Source organism: Trichomycterus rosablanca, chromosome 17, assembly GCF_030014385.1.
Source record: "Trichomycterus rosablanca isolate fTriRos1 chromosome 17, fTriRos1.hap1, whole genome shotgun sequence".
Taxonomy (NCBI): Eukaryota; Metazoa; Chordata; class Actinopteri; order Siluriformes; family Trichomycteridae; genus Trichomycterus; species Trichomycterus rosablanca.
Genome location: NC_086004.1, coordinates 6,112,333 through 6,125,566, shown reverse-complemented (window position 1 = coordinate 6,125,566; position 13,234 = coordinate 6,112,333). Strand labels below are relative to the sequence as shown.

General features: G+C 38.4%; 1 protein-coding gene across 1 annotated transcript in view; it reads right to left on the bottom strand.

Annotated features, from left to right (window-relative positions):
* Positions 1 to 1,854: 1,854 nt before the first annotated feature.
* The window catches only part of unc13a (unc-13 homolog A (C. elegans)), a 40,262-nt gene continuing 28,882 nt past the window's right edge, over positions 1,855 to 13,234 (bottom strand). Inside the window, exons 31-40 of the mRNA XM_063013384.1 lie at positions 12,993 to 13,070; positions 12,825 to 12,913; positions 12,541 to 12,693; positions 12,179 to 12,302; positions 8,983 to 9,039; positions 8,742 to 8,822; positions 7,270 to 7,417; positions 3,617 to 3,709; positions 3,344 to 3,503; positions 1,855 to 2,415 (exon numbers count right to left, since the gene is read on the bottom strand). Of these exons, the coding sequence (XP_062869454.1) occupies positions 2,124 to 2,415; positions 3,344 to 3,503; positions 3,617 to 3,709; positions 7,270 to 7,417; positions 8,742 to 8,822; positions 8,983 to 9,039; positions 12,179 to 12,302; positions 12,541 to 12,693; positions 12,825 to 12,913; positions 12,993 to 13,070 (1,275 nt within the window). The 3' untranslated portion in view covers positions 1,855 to 2,123. The remainder of the gene's footprint in view (positions 2,416 to 3,343; positions 3,504 to 3,616; positions 3,710 to 7,269; positions 7,418 to 8,741; positions 8,823 to 8,982; positions 9,040 to 12,178; positions 12,303 to 12,540; positions 12,694 to 12,824; positions 12,914 to 12,992; positions 13,071 to 13,234) is intronic.

Sequence of the window (13,234 nt, the reverse complement as noted above, 5' to 3'; positions counted from 1 at the left end):
AATGTTGTTGCAGTGATTGGTGTAGCAGCAGTATTTAAATAATGTAGAGAATTTTTTACTGATATTTAAAAACATTTAAATTTACTCAATGATTCAAAGCATTACATTTGTCAGTTAAATAAAAGTGAAAGAGAATTAATAATCAAAAATAGTTTTTACTAGATTTTACATAATGTCCTAATTTTTCTGAAAGTGAGATTTGTGTTTGTATTTGAGGTTTGTATTTGTGGTGTCTAGAAATATATAGAAGGGCTATGAGCTCATTTCAGAAGGAAATGCCACCATGTCCTCCTGCCAGCTAATACCTGCCAACCACTAAATTATTTGTCAAATTAGTGCACTGCACATGGTAAGCACTGTAATGGTCTATTTAGAATTTATAATATATTATATTTTTGATCATGCATTTATTAAGATTTTAGTACTGCACTTAGGCTTTTTTGTAAACGTACAAGTGAAAAAAAACTAAAACCAATATGCTACATATACAGTAGGGCTTGTTTAAGACCCCCAACAGAGATAGCTAAAATCTTTATGTAAAAGACTAAATGTAAGGCTTTAAGTACCACTTAAAGGTTTTTCTCAAAGCTCCTTCCCCAGCCCCCCAGATACCCCACCCACTCCAATAAAGCTTACTCACTAACCGGCCATTATCTCTAACTCACACGGTGCTCTTTAGTAGATTGCAGAAAACTAGTTGGTGGACTGGCTTTGTTTCACACTCTTCTTGTCCAGTGGCTCTAAAATCAAGGGGCTATGGTCAATGCTGCGATGTATTAACCAAACACACAGAGGCTGCATTCACTCACACTGTGCTTTTCTACCAGTCCGATGGTTTCTATGGAAACAGCACTAGAATGGTTTTAACTGTGTCTTCAGGAAAAATTATGTAAGAAGTAACAAAATAACTGAGTCATTAAGTCAGGAAGGTTCTACCTGTTCAGGATTGCTAATGTTTACTACACACACCAAACACCACAATGCCTTGTTATTTATACAGCTGTAGTCTTGCACTTACTTTATACCCACACACACATCAACTGAACTTGTACCTAATTCAGTTCAGTGTACTGAGCATGCCGTTCAAGTTCTTTCACATTCTTTTATAACTGTTTTGTTTATCTCCCCCCATGTATTTTTTCAGATTCATTTGGGATGTTATTTTGTTCCTGGCAACACTGGGCTTAATTCACTGCGATTTTCATTAGCATTGTAGGTGATACACATACATACACACTTAAAATGATGTAGACGACTTTTTCCTATTTGTGCTCTCGGAATAAATCATTCCACAAGAGATGTAGGAGTTGTTTCTTTGCTTGTTAAAATTCATTTGGTCCAAGCAACCCTATAATAAATCTTTTTGTGCTTGATTTATAATAATGCATCATTTTTAAAAAGATGGCCCCAATAAAACACCCTGAAACAGCAAGGTAATAATATAAAAGTTAGTTATTAGACATCATTGTAAGGAATTAGGATGAAAACTGGAAATAAGGGCAGTGTAAGCTATTAAAGGCAGTACTTATAGCAACCCTGCTTTACTTAATATCTACTTATTCCAAAATGACTCATTTAGACTCTTTTAATTACAGGGCAGATAGCCAACCAGTGATGACAACTCGAGCTGGCGAGTTTGAATCTCAGCTCTGCCAATTACAACCTGGTAAAAATCAGGTAAATGGATACAACTAAACTGGGATGAAAATTAGAGAAAATGCATTAAAAATGATTAATATTATTGATATAATATTTTTCTTGAGTATCATGACTAGATAAATATGTAGCTTTTTAAATATGTTTCAAATAAGCTTCTGTTATATATGTACTTTAAAAAATTAAGGACACCACAAACATTAAGTATTAAAGAGATACAAGGCGTAATGCCAGTATCATTTCATGTGCTGTAATGTGCTTGTCAGCAAGCCTCACGGCAGGTTCTGGCAGTGTCTAAGGCTTCACTTTCTAATGGACTAAATAAAATTTGTTCCCTGTATTACTGGTCCAGTTTAATCTCATCCGAGTAGTGCGTGTCTCTTGTGTATGTGTTCAACACCTTAATAAAGAACAATGTGATCAGTGAGTTTTCATGCTTTTGCATAATCCTCTCTAATACTTGCTCTTTAGCTTCCTCTGCCCTCCTCGGCTGAGCGCTGGTCAGACTTGAGCTTGACGAACTCTTTTGCTACGTCGTCATTGTTGCGCTGTGAGAGAATGCGCAGCACGGTCAGTCCTGTCTCGTCCATGTGGATGCGCTTGGCCAGTGGGAGCCAGCAGGCCACGCTGCCCCGTGGTGCCACATCCTTTAGCTGCAGTACAGCCATGCCAACTGTGCGGTCCTCTCGAGCAAAACAGTAGTCCTTCACACACACCTGCAGCTCGTAACACTCTGGCCCCACCTCGTTACTCAACGTGCTGTAATAATGTTAAAAAAAGTTTTAGGTTAGAGCAGAAAATATTTCAAATATTTTGTACACACCCCTACACTTCCCCTCTTGCCCCTGAATCCTTTAGTAATTTAATGAATTTAGGCATGAACGCCATCATCAACAAGCATTAATGTGAATTAATGATTATCTAAAATGTATACATTTATTAAAAATACAGTAAAATGTTGAACTATCAAAATATGAGTTTGTATCATCTACATTATGGGATTGCTTGTAGAAGTCAATCGATGTTGTAAGTCTTGAAATCAAGTGATGTAAGGTGAGGTATTGCTGTATTACAAAAAAAAAAAAACTTTTAAATAAAACTGCTCATTATACTGGCTGTTAAAGCAAATACAAAGCTCCAAATAATGAAGTGCAAAGTGGTGCAAGGTTCTTTTGTGCAGTGATAAAGAGCCTACCCTTGCAATAGGACAGTGATTTATAACTTTTATCAAAATCCACAATAAACTACCTGAAAAAATGCAAGCTGAAGCTTTTTAAATGGCACTCACAGTCCCCTGATTTAAACATCATAAAAAATCTTTGGGTAGATCTCAAACATGCCATGCATGCAAAATGAGCCAAAGATATGTAAGAACTGACAGCATTCTGTGAGTAGGAGTAGGTGAAAATTCCTGCCATTCCAGTAAAAGACTGCCAGCTGGCTACAAAAAGCACCTGCAAGCTGTGAGATCTGCCCAAAGTGAATATTATTAAATACTAACTTATTAGCATGTCCAACCCTTTACATTTTTAAAAATATTTTTAACAGTAATTAAGTTATTAAGTAACAGTGCAGTAACAGTTGCAGTTTTTCATTTTCAAATGTGCTTAAACTCAATTTACTGCTGTGTTACAATCCATTTAATTTATGGCCAACGTAAGGATATTTAAATAAAAGCTAAACTTACAATGTAAATGTTTCGTTGTATTTGGGTGCCCAGCTGTTGTTCTTGGATTTGGTGGCATACTTCCTCTTCTTATCACTCAGGTGAGGGCCGATGATGAACACCTCTACAAAGGGTCGGAATATTCCAGATGTCTGCCACCTCAGGTCATTTGCAGCCACCACTACAAAAAAGCATATTGCTTATACAGTTTATATCAGTTCATAAACAAATACATCTAAAAGAATTGTTTTAAAGTGTCCCAAAATTGTAGAACACGCATTCTCTAGTGCTGACCTTTCACTGTGACCTTGTGTTCTCCTGTGTTAGGATGAGTGAAGATCTCCACATGGATTGACACCTCTCCCACAGCATCATCCACTCCAGAGCCTGAGGGGAGTTGGCAGACAAGAGCACTTACACAACTGTCTCATCACATGCTCTATGGGCTGTCTGGTCAACTTGTTTTGACTGGTTTTGGTTTGAAAATATCACTGATAAGCTACTCTGATCTGTGTACATTCTGAGTGATGTATTTTTACATATTCCGTGTTTGGTAATACATACAATACTAGTGTTGGTAGCTAGTCACCATAAATAAATGGAACAAATCAACAGCACTTGCTCCTACTTAGATTTTGACCAACTTTTGAGCAAGATTAGGTTGAATTCACAAAATGCGCCGCAAAAGCGCTGCTTTCAGCATTGTGCAACAGGCGCATTTTTAGTTCTGCAACATAACAATCTGTACAATAGTTTATTATTCTTTCATGTAATTCATGCACAATGAATAAAACCATATGGTGCAACAAGTTTCAAGTTTAGAACGATTTACAACTAAGGGACAGAGATTGTGGTTTTCACCACTCAGACAGTGGAAAAGGTAGAACATTTTTACATTCAGGGCAATTTTCCACTGGGTCAAACTCAAGCAGGGACATGCTGAACCGTGCTGATTCCCACATCATCAGTGAATTACCACAGACAGAGGCACCACTGAGTGGGCAACAATAGCTACCACTGCAAGGCAGGTCTTAGCATTCTGATAGAGGGGCCACACTGTGTTATCAAGATACAGTGAAACTATCAAGGTCATTTAATTCAGTAAATAATTTAGAGAAAAAAATCAGTAAACGTTGCAGGACCTGCTGCCCCTCTATCAGAACGTGTGTGAGCGAGAGAAGGTCCCTGACTGTTTAGCTGTTGCATCATGCTACTGATGTTGGGAGTGGAGAAAGGCATCATGCAAACAAGTATTGACTTTTTTATCCAGCAGGAGACAGGATTTCTGTACATGGACTCCAGTGGATATATCCATCTATACATGCATAAGTAAAGAATTACACACACACACACACACGCACACACACACACTAAATCTAAGCACAGATTTTCTGTAGCCAGTAATCGTAAACCACTGTTTTTAGGGTATGCATTATGCCACTAAAAGAAGCTGATGATAAAGCCTGTATCTCTAGCTTGGCTTATCTACCTGTGCAGTGCCTGTCGGAGTTAAATAGCAGAACACTTTTCAACACCAGACAGATAGGACTGTTTACTAATCACTCTCTGATTCATTCTGCATCAGGTCACGTAAGCTTAAAACAGCTATTATAGATCCCATGCTCCAATAACACCAAGGTGTCTGCAGCAATCCTCAGGCTAAACTGAATACATTTTAACATCTTTTGTTTAGTCCAAATTTTATGACAACACAAACATACACATTTCCAAAATGGCGCTTGGGTGCACAAGCATACCAGTGCAGACTATTTGAACTCGCGAGCTAGAATCTCAGCAGAGCTACCAGCCTGGGTGGGCCAGTTGACCATGTTTGAGAGAGGGCAGTTCAGACAAGAGTCTACAAACTCCAGGACTGGCCCTGGCTAGTTTTCCCACCTGAAAACACTTACCACAACTCAGAAATACACCCTGGACAGGACACCAATCAATCGCAGGGCAACACACATACATTGACTTAGGGGTGATTGATCATAACCTTCTTCATGTTTTTGCGAAGTGAAAAGAAACTGGAGTACCAGGAAGGTACACATACTGAAAGTGTAGATAGAAGAGACACTGGAGGGCTGTGTCTCATATTTTTTTCTTAAAAACAAACAACTTTCAAATTAAACATGTCACCCTGATCTGAGATGCTGCTATAACAGCCCCAGTCCCCTGTTGAGATTAAGGACATGTACTAAAATGTAAGCAACAATGTAAACTGAAACTCAAGTGTGAGCAAAAACATAAAACTTATGCAACAGCATGAGCCCTGACATTAAAAGTCAATCATAAACCTTTAAAGGCTGATGCATCCTGACATAGAGCATCAGCTGACCTCAGAAACCCCCTTTGATTGGCTTGAGGTGTGCTGTAATGGTATTACATCTGTCTACTTAGCTGTCTAAAGGGAGAAATGTATGGGATCAGTGCTTCATTAAAGGGCTGGATTTTAGGGACCGACCCTGCCTCTAGGCCCAGTGAGTTAACATCATTAATGTCTCCCCCTATTCATGGTCAAAATTAGGCTTTAAATAGGTAAGATCTGTGGCTTTATCATAGAAGAACATTTAATTCTGAACAGTCTTTCATTTCTCTCAGTCTTTATCCTGCCACCTGCCAACCCACACACACACACACACACACACACACACACACACACAAGGCCACTGAGACCAGCCGGTTATGAGTCTCAGCTGGCACTCAGCATTGTGCATGTGCTTTTCTCATACTGTAGAAATGTGTGCACTCTTCTGCTGTTCCAACACAACCACACAGACATCTGGGTTTTTATTCCTCTGTAGTGCCACTATACACATCTAGTCAATGTAGTATGTGCACATACAGCAAGTCATTCCCTGAGATCTCCTACATGCAAGGCAGTGACACTGACACTGCCTTTCAGGAAGGATCTAGGTTCTTGCAGGGCATGCAGTTTGACCATATGAAAAGACAGGATCTGATAGGGGGTTGCTTTTGGCCAGGTCACTGACAAATTCTTGCAGGGTGGTGCAGGGCTTGAGCCCTTTGTAGACGTACCCTTTTCAGGGTACACATCCTCACTATGGGTGAACCTTATTCCCTTCCCTCCATGAACTGGTGGAAAGACAGGGGCGGGGAGGACAGAATGGAAGAATTGAAACATTAACAAAGACCAGAATTCAAGGGTTTAAAGGGTTTAGAGAGACATAAAAGAAGCAGAGACCATAAGAAAAAACAAAGAAGCAAGAGAGAGTGTGATAGACACAGAGTCGAAGAGACATATAGAGAAAATACATTAGCCGTTTAACAATTCCAGCCATTTAAATCTCTTGCAAAAATAATAAATAAATAAATATACATGGATATAAATTCAGTATTCTGTTTATAAAATAATAAATTTTTTGCTGCATCTGTAATGTATAACATACCAAAAATAATCATTTAAACAAATTTAAATGTACTGAGAAAACTTAAATGCTTCACCCCAAGACAGAGGAACCAGGAGTAACCACGTTTCCGCCCCAGCAATTGAGCTCTATTATAAAAGATAAATAAAAGATCTTTCTTTTTTTTCTCAGTACAGGAAAATATGTCAAAAAGATGGTATGTGATTATCACTTATAAAATATAGATGTGGACGGTAGAGATGAGGTGGTTTGTTTAAATAACATTCTATTTGTGTGTATGTGTGTGTGTGTGTGTGTACTGCCTTAGATTCAATCCTTTCAAATGTGTTTAAAACCTAAGCTAAAGGAATGACATTAATTCTAATTACACTTGAAGTGATCATTCATTAAATTGGACACTCTGCCAGAGGCGGTGAAAGCAAAACTGTGTCAAGATTACCAGAGTCTGAGCACAACTACACCATCAAGGAAAAGAGAGCAGAAGAAAAGAAAAAGCAGTGCTCACAAAAAAGTCTTTGATTAAACCAAGAAAGCAGAAAAAGCTGCAGAGAAGCTTACCCTGTGCATTCTGAGACTGAACAAAGGTTTTTATGAGCTTGTCTGTGGCTTGTGTGTAGAGAGACAGGGCGTAATGGAGAGACTGTAGGTCAGGACTCTTCTCCAGGAAGGTCTTCTTTAGCCCCACACCTCCAGCATGGAAATATTGCTGCAAAAAAGCACTAACATCAGGGGCCTGCCTGGGAAGAGCAAAAAACCTCAATATACAGCTATACCACATTTCTCCTGACTCTGGGACTCTCATCAGGGACCAGCAAGTCTTATTATTATTATAATACTCCTATAGACTACATTGTGTTTTACCCCTGACTTGTAACATTTGTTGATGTTTAATCTGAGAGTATAGCAATTAAAAGACACATGATAACATATTCTATTATTGTGGAAAAGCACATAATGACTTAAGAATAAGTGACAGTTCTAAAAGCAGGATCTGGAAAGGAATTAGGGCATCAAATCAATATCAGACAGTGTGGTATGATGATTACTATAACACAGTGATTCTTAATCCCTTTGTTGGGGAACTCCTGCTTTAGACATTTAAGTACGCACATAATGGTTTGAACAAAAATGACGGACACTGCAAAAATTGGAAAATAGGGTGGCATTCAATTGCAATGTTTTTGACAGATTTTGTAATGTTTCGCACTCTAGTACTGTTTATTTTTGGGAGGTGGAGTAGTGATACAGCTGCAGGCAGCAACTAGTATGAGCAGCAGGGTTTAATGTGGCAAGACGGCAGACATAAAGACACACTGCATGATTTCAGGACCACCTGTAGAGAACACAATGTACTGTACAACAATGTACAATGCCCATAGCAAGTTGCCACCTTGCTTTGTGTTGCACAAAGCATCCAGCAATGTTTAAATGAGTAGTGCACACACACACACACTCACTCACACACACACACACACACACACTATGTCTGAAGGAATTTCAATCAAAAAATTCAATCAAAATAGCATTTGTATGGTTGGGCTCTGATGTTGGTCAACAAAACCTTAACTGATGTTAAAGTTCTTTCCAATGCTGTTCAGTTAGGCTGAAGTCAGGGCACTAGAGTTTCTTTAATCATGCTGGAACATTGTTGTTGCAAGGTTGGACCCAAAGTTTTTCTATATTTAATTATTACACAGCAGTTGATGTTGCTGCAACACATGAATTCAATAATTACAATCACTCTGTTCTAAATACCTAAATTGGTGCCCTTAAATAACTATTAAACCTACCATTCAAATACTGAAAGGTTACTTAACTAGTTTTGAATCTAAAAAGTTCAATTAATACAATAAAATAATAATAATAAAAAAGTGGCAAATAACAATAAATATTATATAAGATTTTAGGAAAGATTAATAAAATGAATTCATGACTATTCATTTCCTTTGCATACATTTAACACAGCACATACAGAATGCTTATATTGCTGTTGCAACAGATATTTATTCCTTGAAGAGCATAATATTTACCTTGATGGTATCGAGGGCCAACTCAATAACTGCACATTGCTTGGGCGATAAGGCCTTGGCCTCCTCACGCACCATGTGCTCCTGTCAAAGGAAGCACAAAGAATTTATTTGTGTATAACTGTAGCTTTCTCAAGCAATTGCTTTGATATCGCAAAAAACTCAATAGTGTTTTCACTATATCAGAACAACTGCTTGGGATTGCTACAATCATTCACGTCATTCATATGAAGTATCAGGTTACCTTCAGTTTGGAAAGCTGACCAAGCTCCTTAGCTGCATTAAAGATGAGCTGTGTTCCCTAAAGGAGGCAAACAAATAAAAAAAACAAGAAGAAAAAGATAAGGAAATAATATAAGTAATATTGGTATGTGATCAGATTACAGACATAAATCTACAGTTAAAAAAGCATAAACACGGATTAACACTTGGTGTTTCTTCCACACACAGACATATAATTTACAAAATGCGACATGTAACAATAAATTAGCTATGTAGAGAAGACATGAGTGGCAGAACTGTCCTGTGCAGACTGCACACTTCCACAGACAAGAACATTCCACAAACACATAAAATGCTAGAAACAAGGGAAAGAAGTAGTGTGAAGAAGTTCAAAGAACTGAAGTCTTTAATTTAGCTTTTAGAAATGATTGGTGTGTTCCTGAAAAATGCTAACACACTTAACAGCATGTTTGCAATGGAACGCCAAGGGCCAGAAAACCTAATTACACAAATTTTATGTTAGGATGGAGGAGCTCTAAAAGTTTAAAAGCTTGGCATGGTAAAACAATTGGTAGCAATTGGTAGCTAGATGATGTTATAATTTTGACAGTTGGTCCTTGCATATATAAAATATGCTGTAAGCTTTTAGCCATACTAACATTAAAAACAATTAAATGTAATGAATCACAAGTGTGAAGATGTAAAATGTATATTTTGTGCAAGTCATAAACTAGACAAAGATGCTGTAGCATCAAAAGAAATCTTCATACACGAGTTAAGATAATAAAATAACGGTGCTGATAATGATCACAACTGAGACTGTATAGTTAGAGTATATATCCAATGAATGATTTGGAGCTGCAGTCATTTAAAAATAAATACTAGGATTTGCAATTTGCGGTAATTGGTGCGCCGTTATCTATGCAAAAAGAGTGAGAGAGGCTGAACTCGACAGTTTATAGCCAATGTTTGCCATCACTTTCCTTGTTTAAACCTTTTATAAAAATTATTTTGTTGCTTATTTACCTCAAAAGCCTTTAATGCTTTGTAGAACCTTATAGCCCTATATTTTGTATGGAGATAAAAAGATGTAACACTAAGGAAAACCACTGTTCTTGGATTGGTTCAAGACAAGAGGACCAAAGTAAAAAAAGCTTCAGAAAAGGAAAAATGAGAAAGACAGGACACATTGGACTAAATTGGGTTTAGTTCTTACATCACTGTGACAAGCAAGCTTCACCCTGCCCTGTGAAGAGAGGAAATTCAGTATTAACTCCAGAACTGCTTCTGCCTTTCACATTTGGTTTTCTCACAGGGACTAACATGATGGCAGGTCAAATAAATATCTTTATACAAAACAAAATGTGTGTACTACATCAGAAACAATGGGACTCCACAGTACGTCCTTTATCTCTGACATCTTCCAACTCAGCTGATTTGATGAGATTCAGTACTGCTGCAGGACTAACTGGCATACGGGTGAAAATATTCATTCATTACAACAAGCAAACACATTTCAATGGGATAGATGGGAGAATGGAGAAGAATGGGAAATAAAACTAAGAAAACCAATAGCTTTAATAAATCAAAATCATTTTAAAGGCATTCTCCCATCAGAAAAAAACTGTTAAAAATAAAACATATTTGTGCGGGCAGTAGTAAAGCGAAACTAAAAAGTTTTACATGCAGAAATCAGTCTTTATAAATAAACCAAAAGATTGCAGTAACTGTAAAATCAGCTCTTTGTTTTAATGTAAACCTTTAAAAGACACCATTTTAATCATTTCAGAACACATTACTATGACAAGCTGACGGAACAATTCTATTGAGACCAGAGGGTCAGTTTTAAGAGTTAAGATGCAAGCAACAGACCGACACAGGAGAGAGGGGGGTTCAAACATGTGAGAGTTGTGTAGGGTATCACCAACTACTGATCAAACCACAAAGCCACCACCAGAGCCGCCCAGGCTAGATACCTGCCACGCATTGCAGGCAGAGGAACAGGTGACAGTGGAAGCATATGAAGAATGCCACTTCCAGAGAGGAAAAGTAAAAGAGAGAGGGAGAGGTTAAGGATGGGCTGCATGGAGTGTGGAAGTGCCACTAGATTTAAGAATTAGTACAAGAAGGCCTTGTCATAGTCAACCAGGAATGCACCATGCTGCAGCAACCTTGGCTGCAATTCAGAGACAGACAGAAGGAAGAGCGGAATAGGAGAGCAGGTGAGAGAGACATAAAGATGAAGAGACATAATAGAAAAAACATGTATGCAAAGGGAAAATTTTGCAGCCACACAGAGCAAAAGGAGGAGGGTGGGTGTTCACCCATTACTGACGGACTGCAGGACAGACAGACGCACATAGAGGAGGGCTGCTGTACTTACTATCATCTGTGGAGGAGTAGGAGTAGGAGCGAGGGGGCAAGCGAGAATGTAATAATAATCAGAAAGAAGGGTCAGTGAAGCTGCAAAGAGCCCCACATCAAAACAAAGCAGCATCTACATCAAAAAGGCCCTGAGTGTCCACGCGGCCGTTAAGGCTCTTCTGCAGTACTGACAATTAAGCTTGAGGGTTAAAAGGAGTAAGGGGACACATCACATAGTTAGTGCTAAGATATTAGCTTGTAGCACAACAGTACTTTCTAGCACAATCTTCCCAAAGACTGGGACTGAGGCAAACTACTTAAACTGGGGAATAAAAGCAATGACATGGGGCTCTTTTGCCGAAAACAAAAACATGAATAAAAACAGATGTACAAACAAATCAAATAAGATCAGGCTGGTCTCTGATCCCATGGTCGCAAGTATTACATTTTTACTATTAAAAGTTATAAAGAACAGCCAAATTCAATCAGGAGAACAAAGAGCAGCCTTTAGTGGATGATAATGATGTGCTCTCTTGTCATTTTATGGATCTCCATGTAAACGAAAAAATGGGTCAATTTGTAACTGAATATTATGTCCAGGAGGGGGGAAATGTTTTAAATTACATAGCAGGAAACATTACTGGAGCAGTTATGGGGCTTGGACGATTATGTCCTTTCACTCCTCAGCAGGAACAGTCTTGAGGATCCATACCGGAAAACAATATGCAATTTAACATCTAATAACATTAACACCTATTTTCAACTCTTACAGCAAAATAAAGTATTCATTTAATATTGAATTATGGGCAACTTAAGCATTATGCAAAAAGGCACTGATTTGGGAAGATGTTTACCGTTTGGTCAGTGAGAGGTGGTAGAACAATGGTTTTCTCCATGGTGTTCATGACAAGCTTCCACAGTTCCTTTAAGACCCGCTTCAGAACCGTCTTCTCACATATCTTAGCAAAGAGTGACAGACTAAGCACATGGGGGAAAAAAAGGATACATGTGAAAAACCATGAATCAATGGTCCATGTTCACCCACAAGAAACACTATCCCACCAGGTCATTCATGTAATGATTTAAGTAGGCAGTCATGTGGCAGCAGCACAATGTGTAAACTTCTATAGACACATTTTGCTCTTGCTTGTACCTTATCACAGTGTTAAGTCAAATTAAGAAAATACCAGCAGGTGCTTTGATAGGGAAGACTCACTTGCTATCCAGGAAGTCCATGATGGGCTGCAACACGTTGTCTGCATCTTGGGCCACACTGCTGCAGGCGCTAGCTGGAACATTGCCTGTGCCTTTTACTTGGCTCAGGATGTCTCCCATCTGCTTCACATTCTCCTCAATGTTGGGCTGAAAACTGTAATAAGCAGGCAAAGAACAAAAGAAAAAAAAACTAATTAGTAGAACTCTAAGAGCAAAGAACAGTGTCAGTGTCGGATTTGAACATTTTTCTCCTTAACCGGTCAGAACGGTAAGTTGACCATTTACCTGGTGGCAAAAATCCTGGCCAGGTCATCCAGCACATTGTTCAGCTTTACCTGCAGCTCCTTTAGGATGTCGCTGGCCTCAACATTCAACTGAAACACAAAAGAAACTGCTAAAACGCAGCTGTTACTTTTACTCCTGTCAAAATGACAGGCTTGTATGCTGACTCACATCTTTGCCCCCCATGGCCTCAAACATCTTCTCCAGCTGAACTCTGAGCTGCTGAATGTTGTTGATCAGAATACACGGCTGTGGGAACAGAAATATAAAAGGTGAATGCTTCAGTGCTTATACTCCAATCAATTACCCAGCAAATGAACTGATTAATATCTGGATTAAATCCATACCTTTACAGCACCATCTTTTGCATTCTGTAATTAGATAAAAAATGATTTAGCAAACCATATAACAAC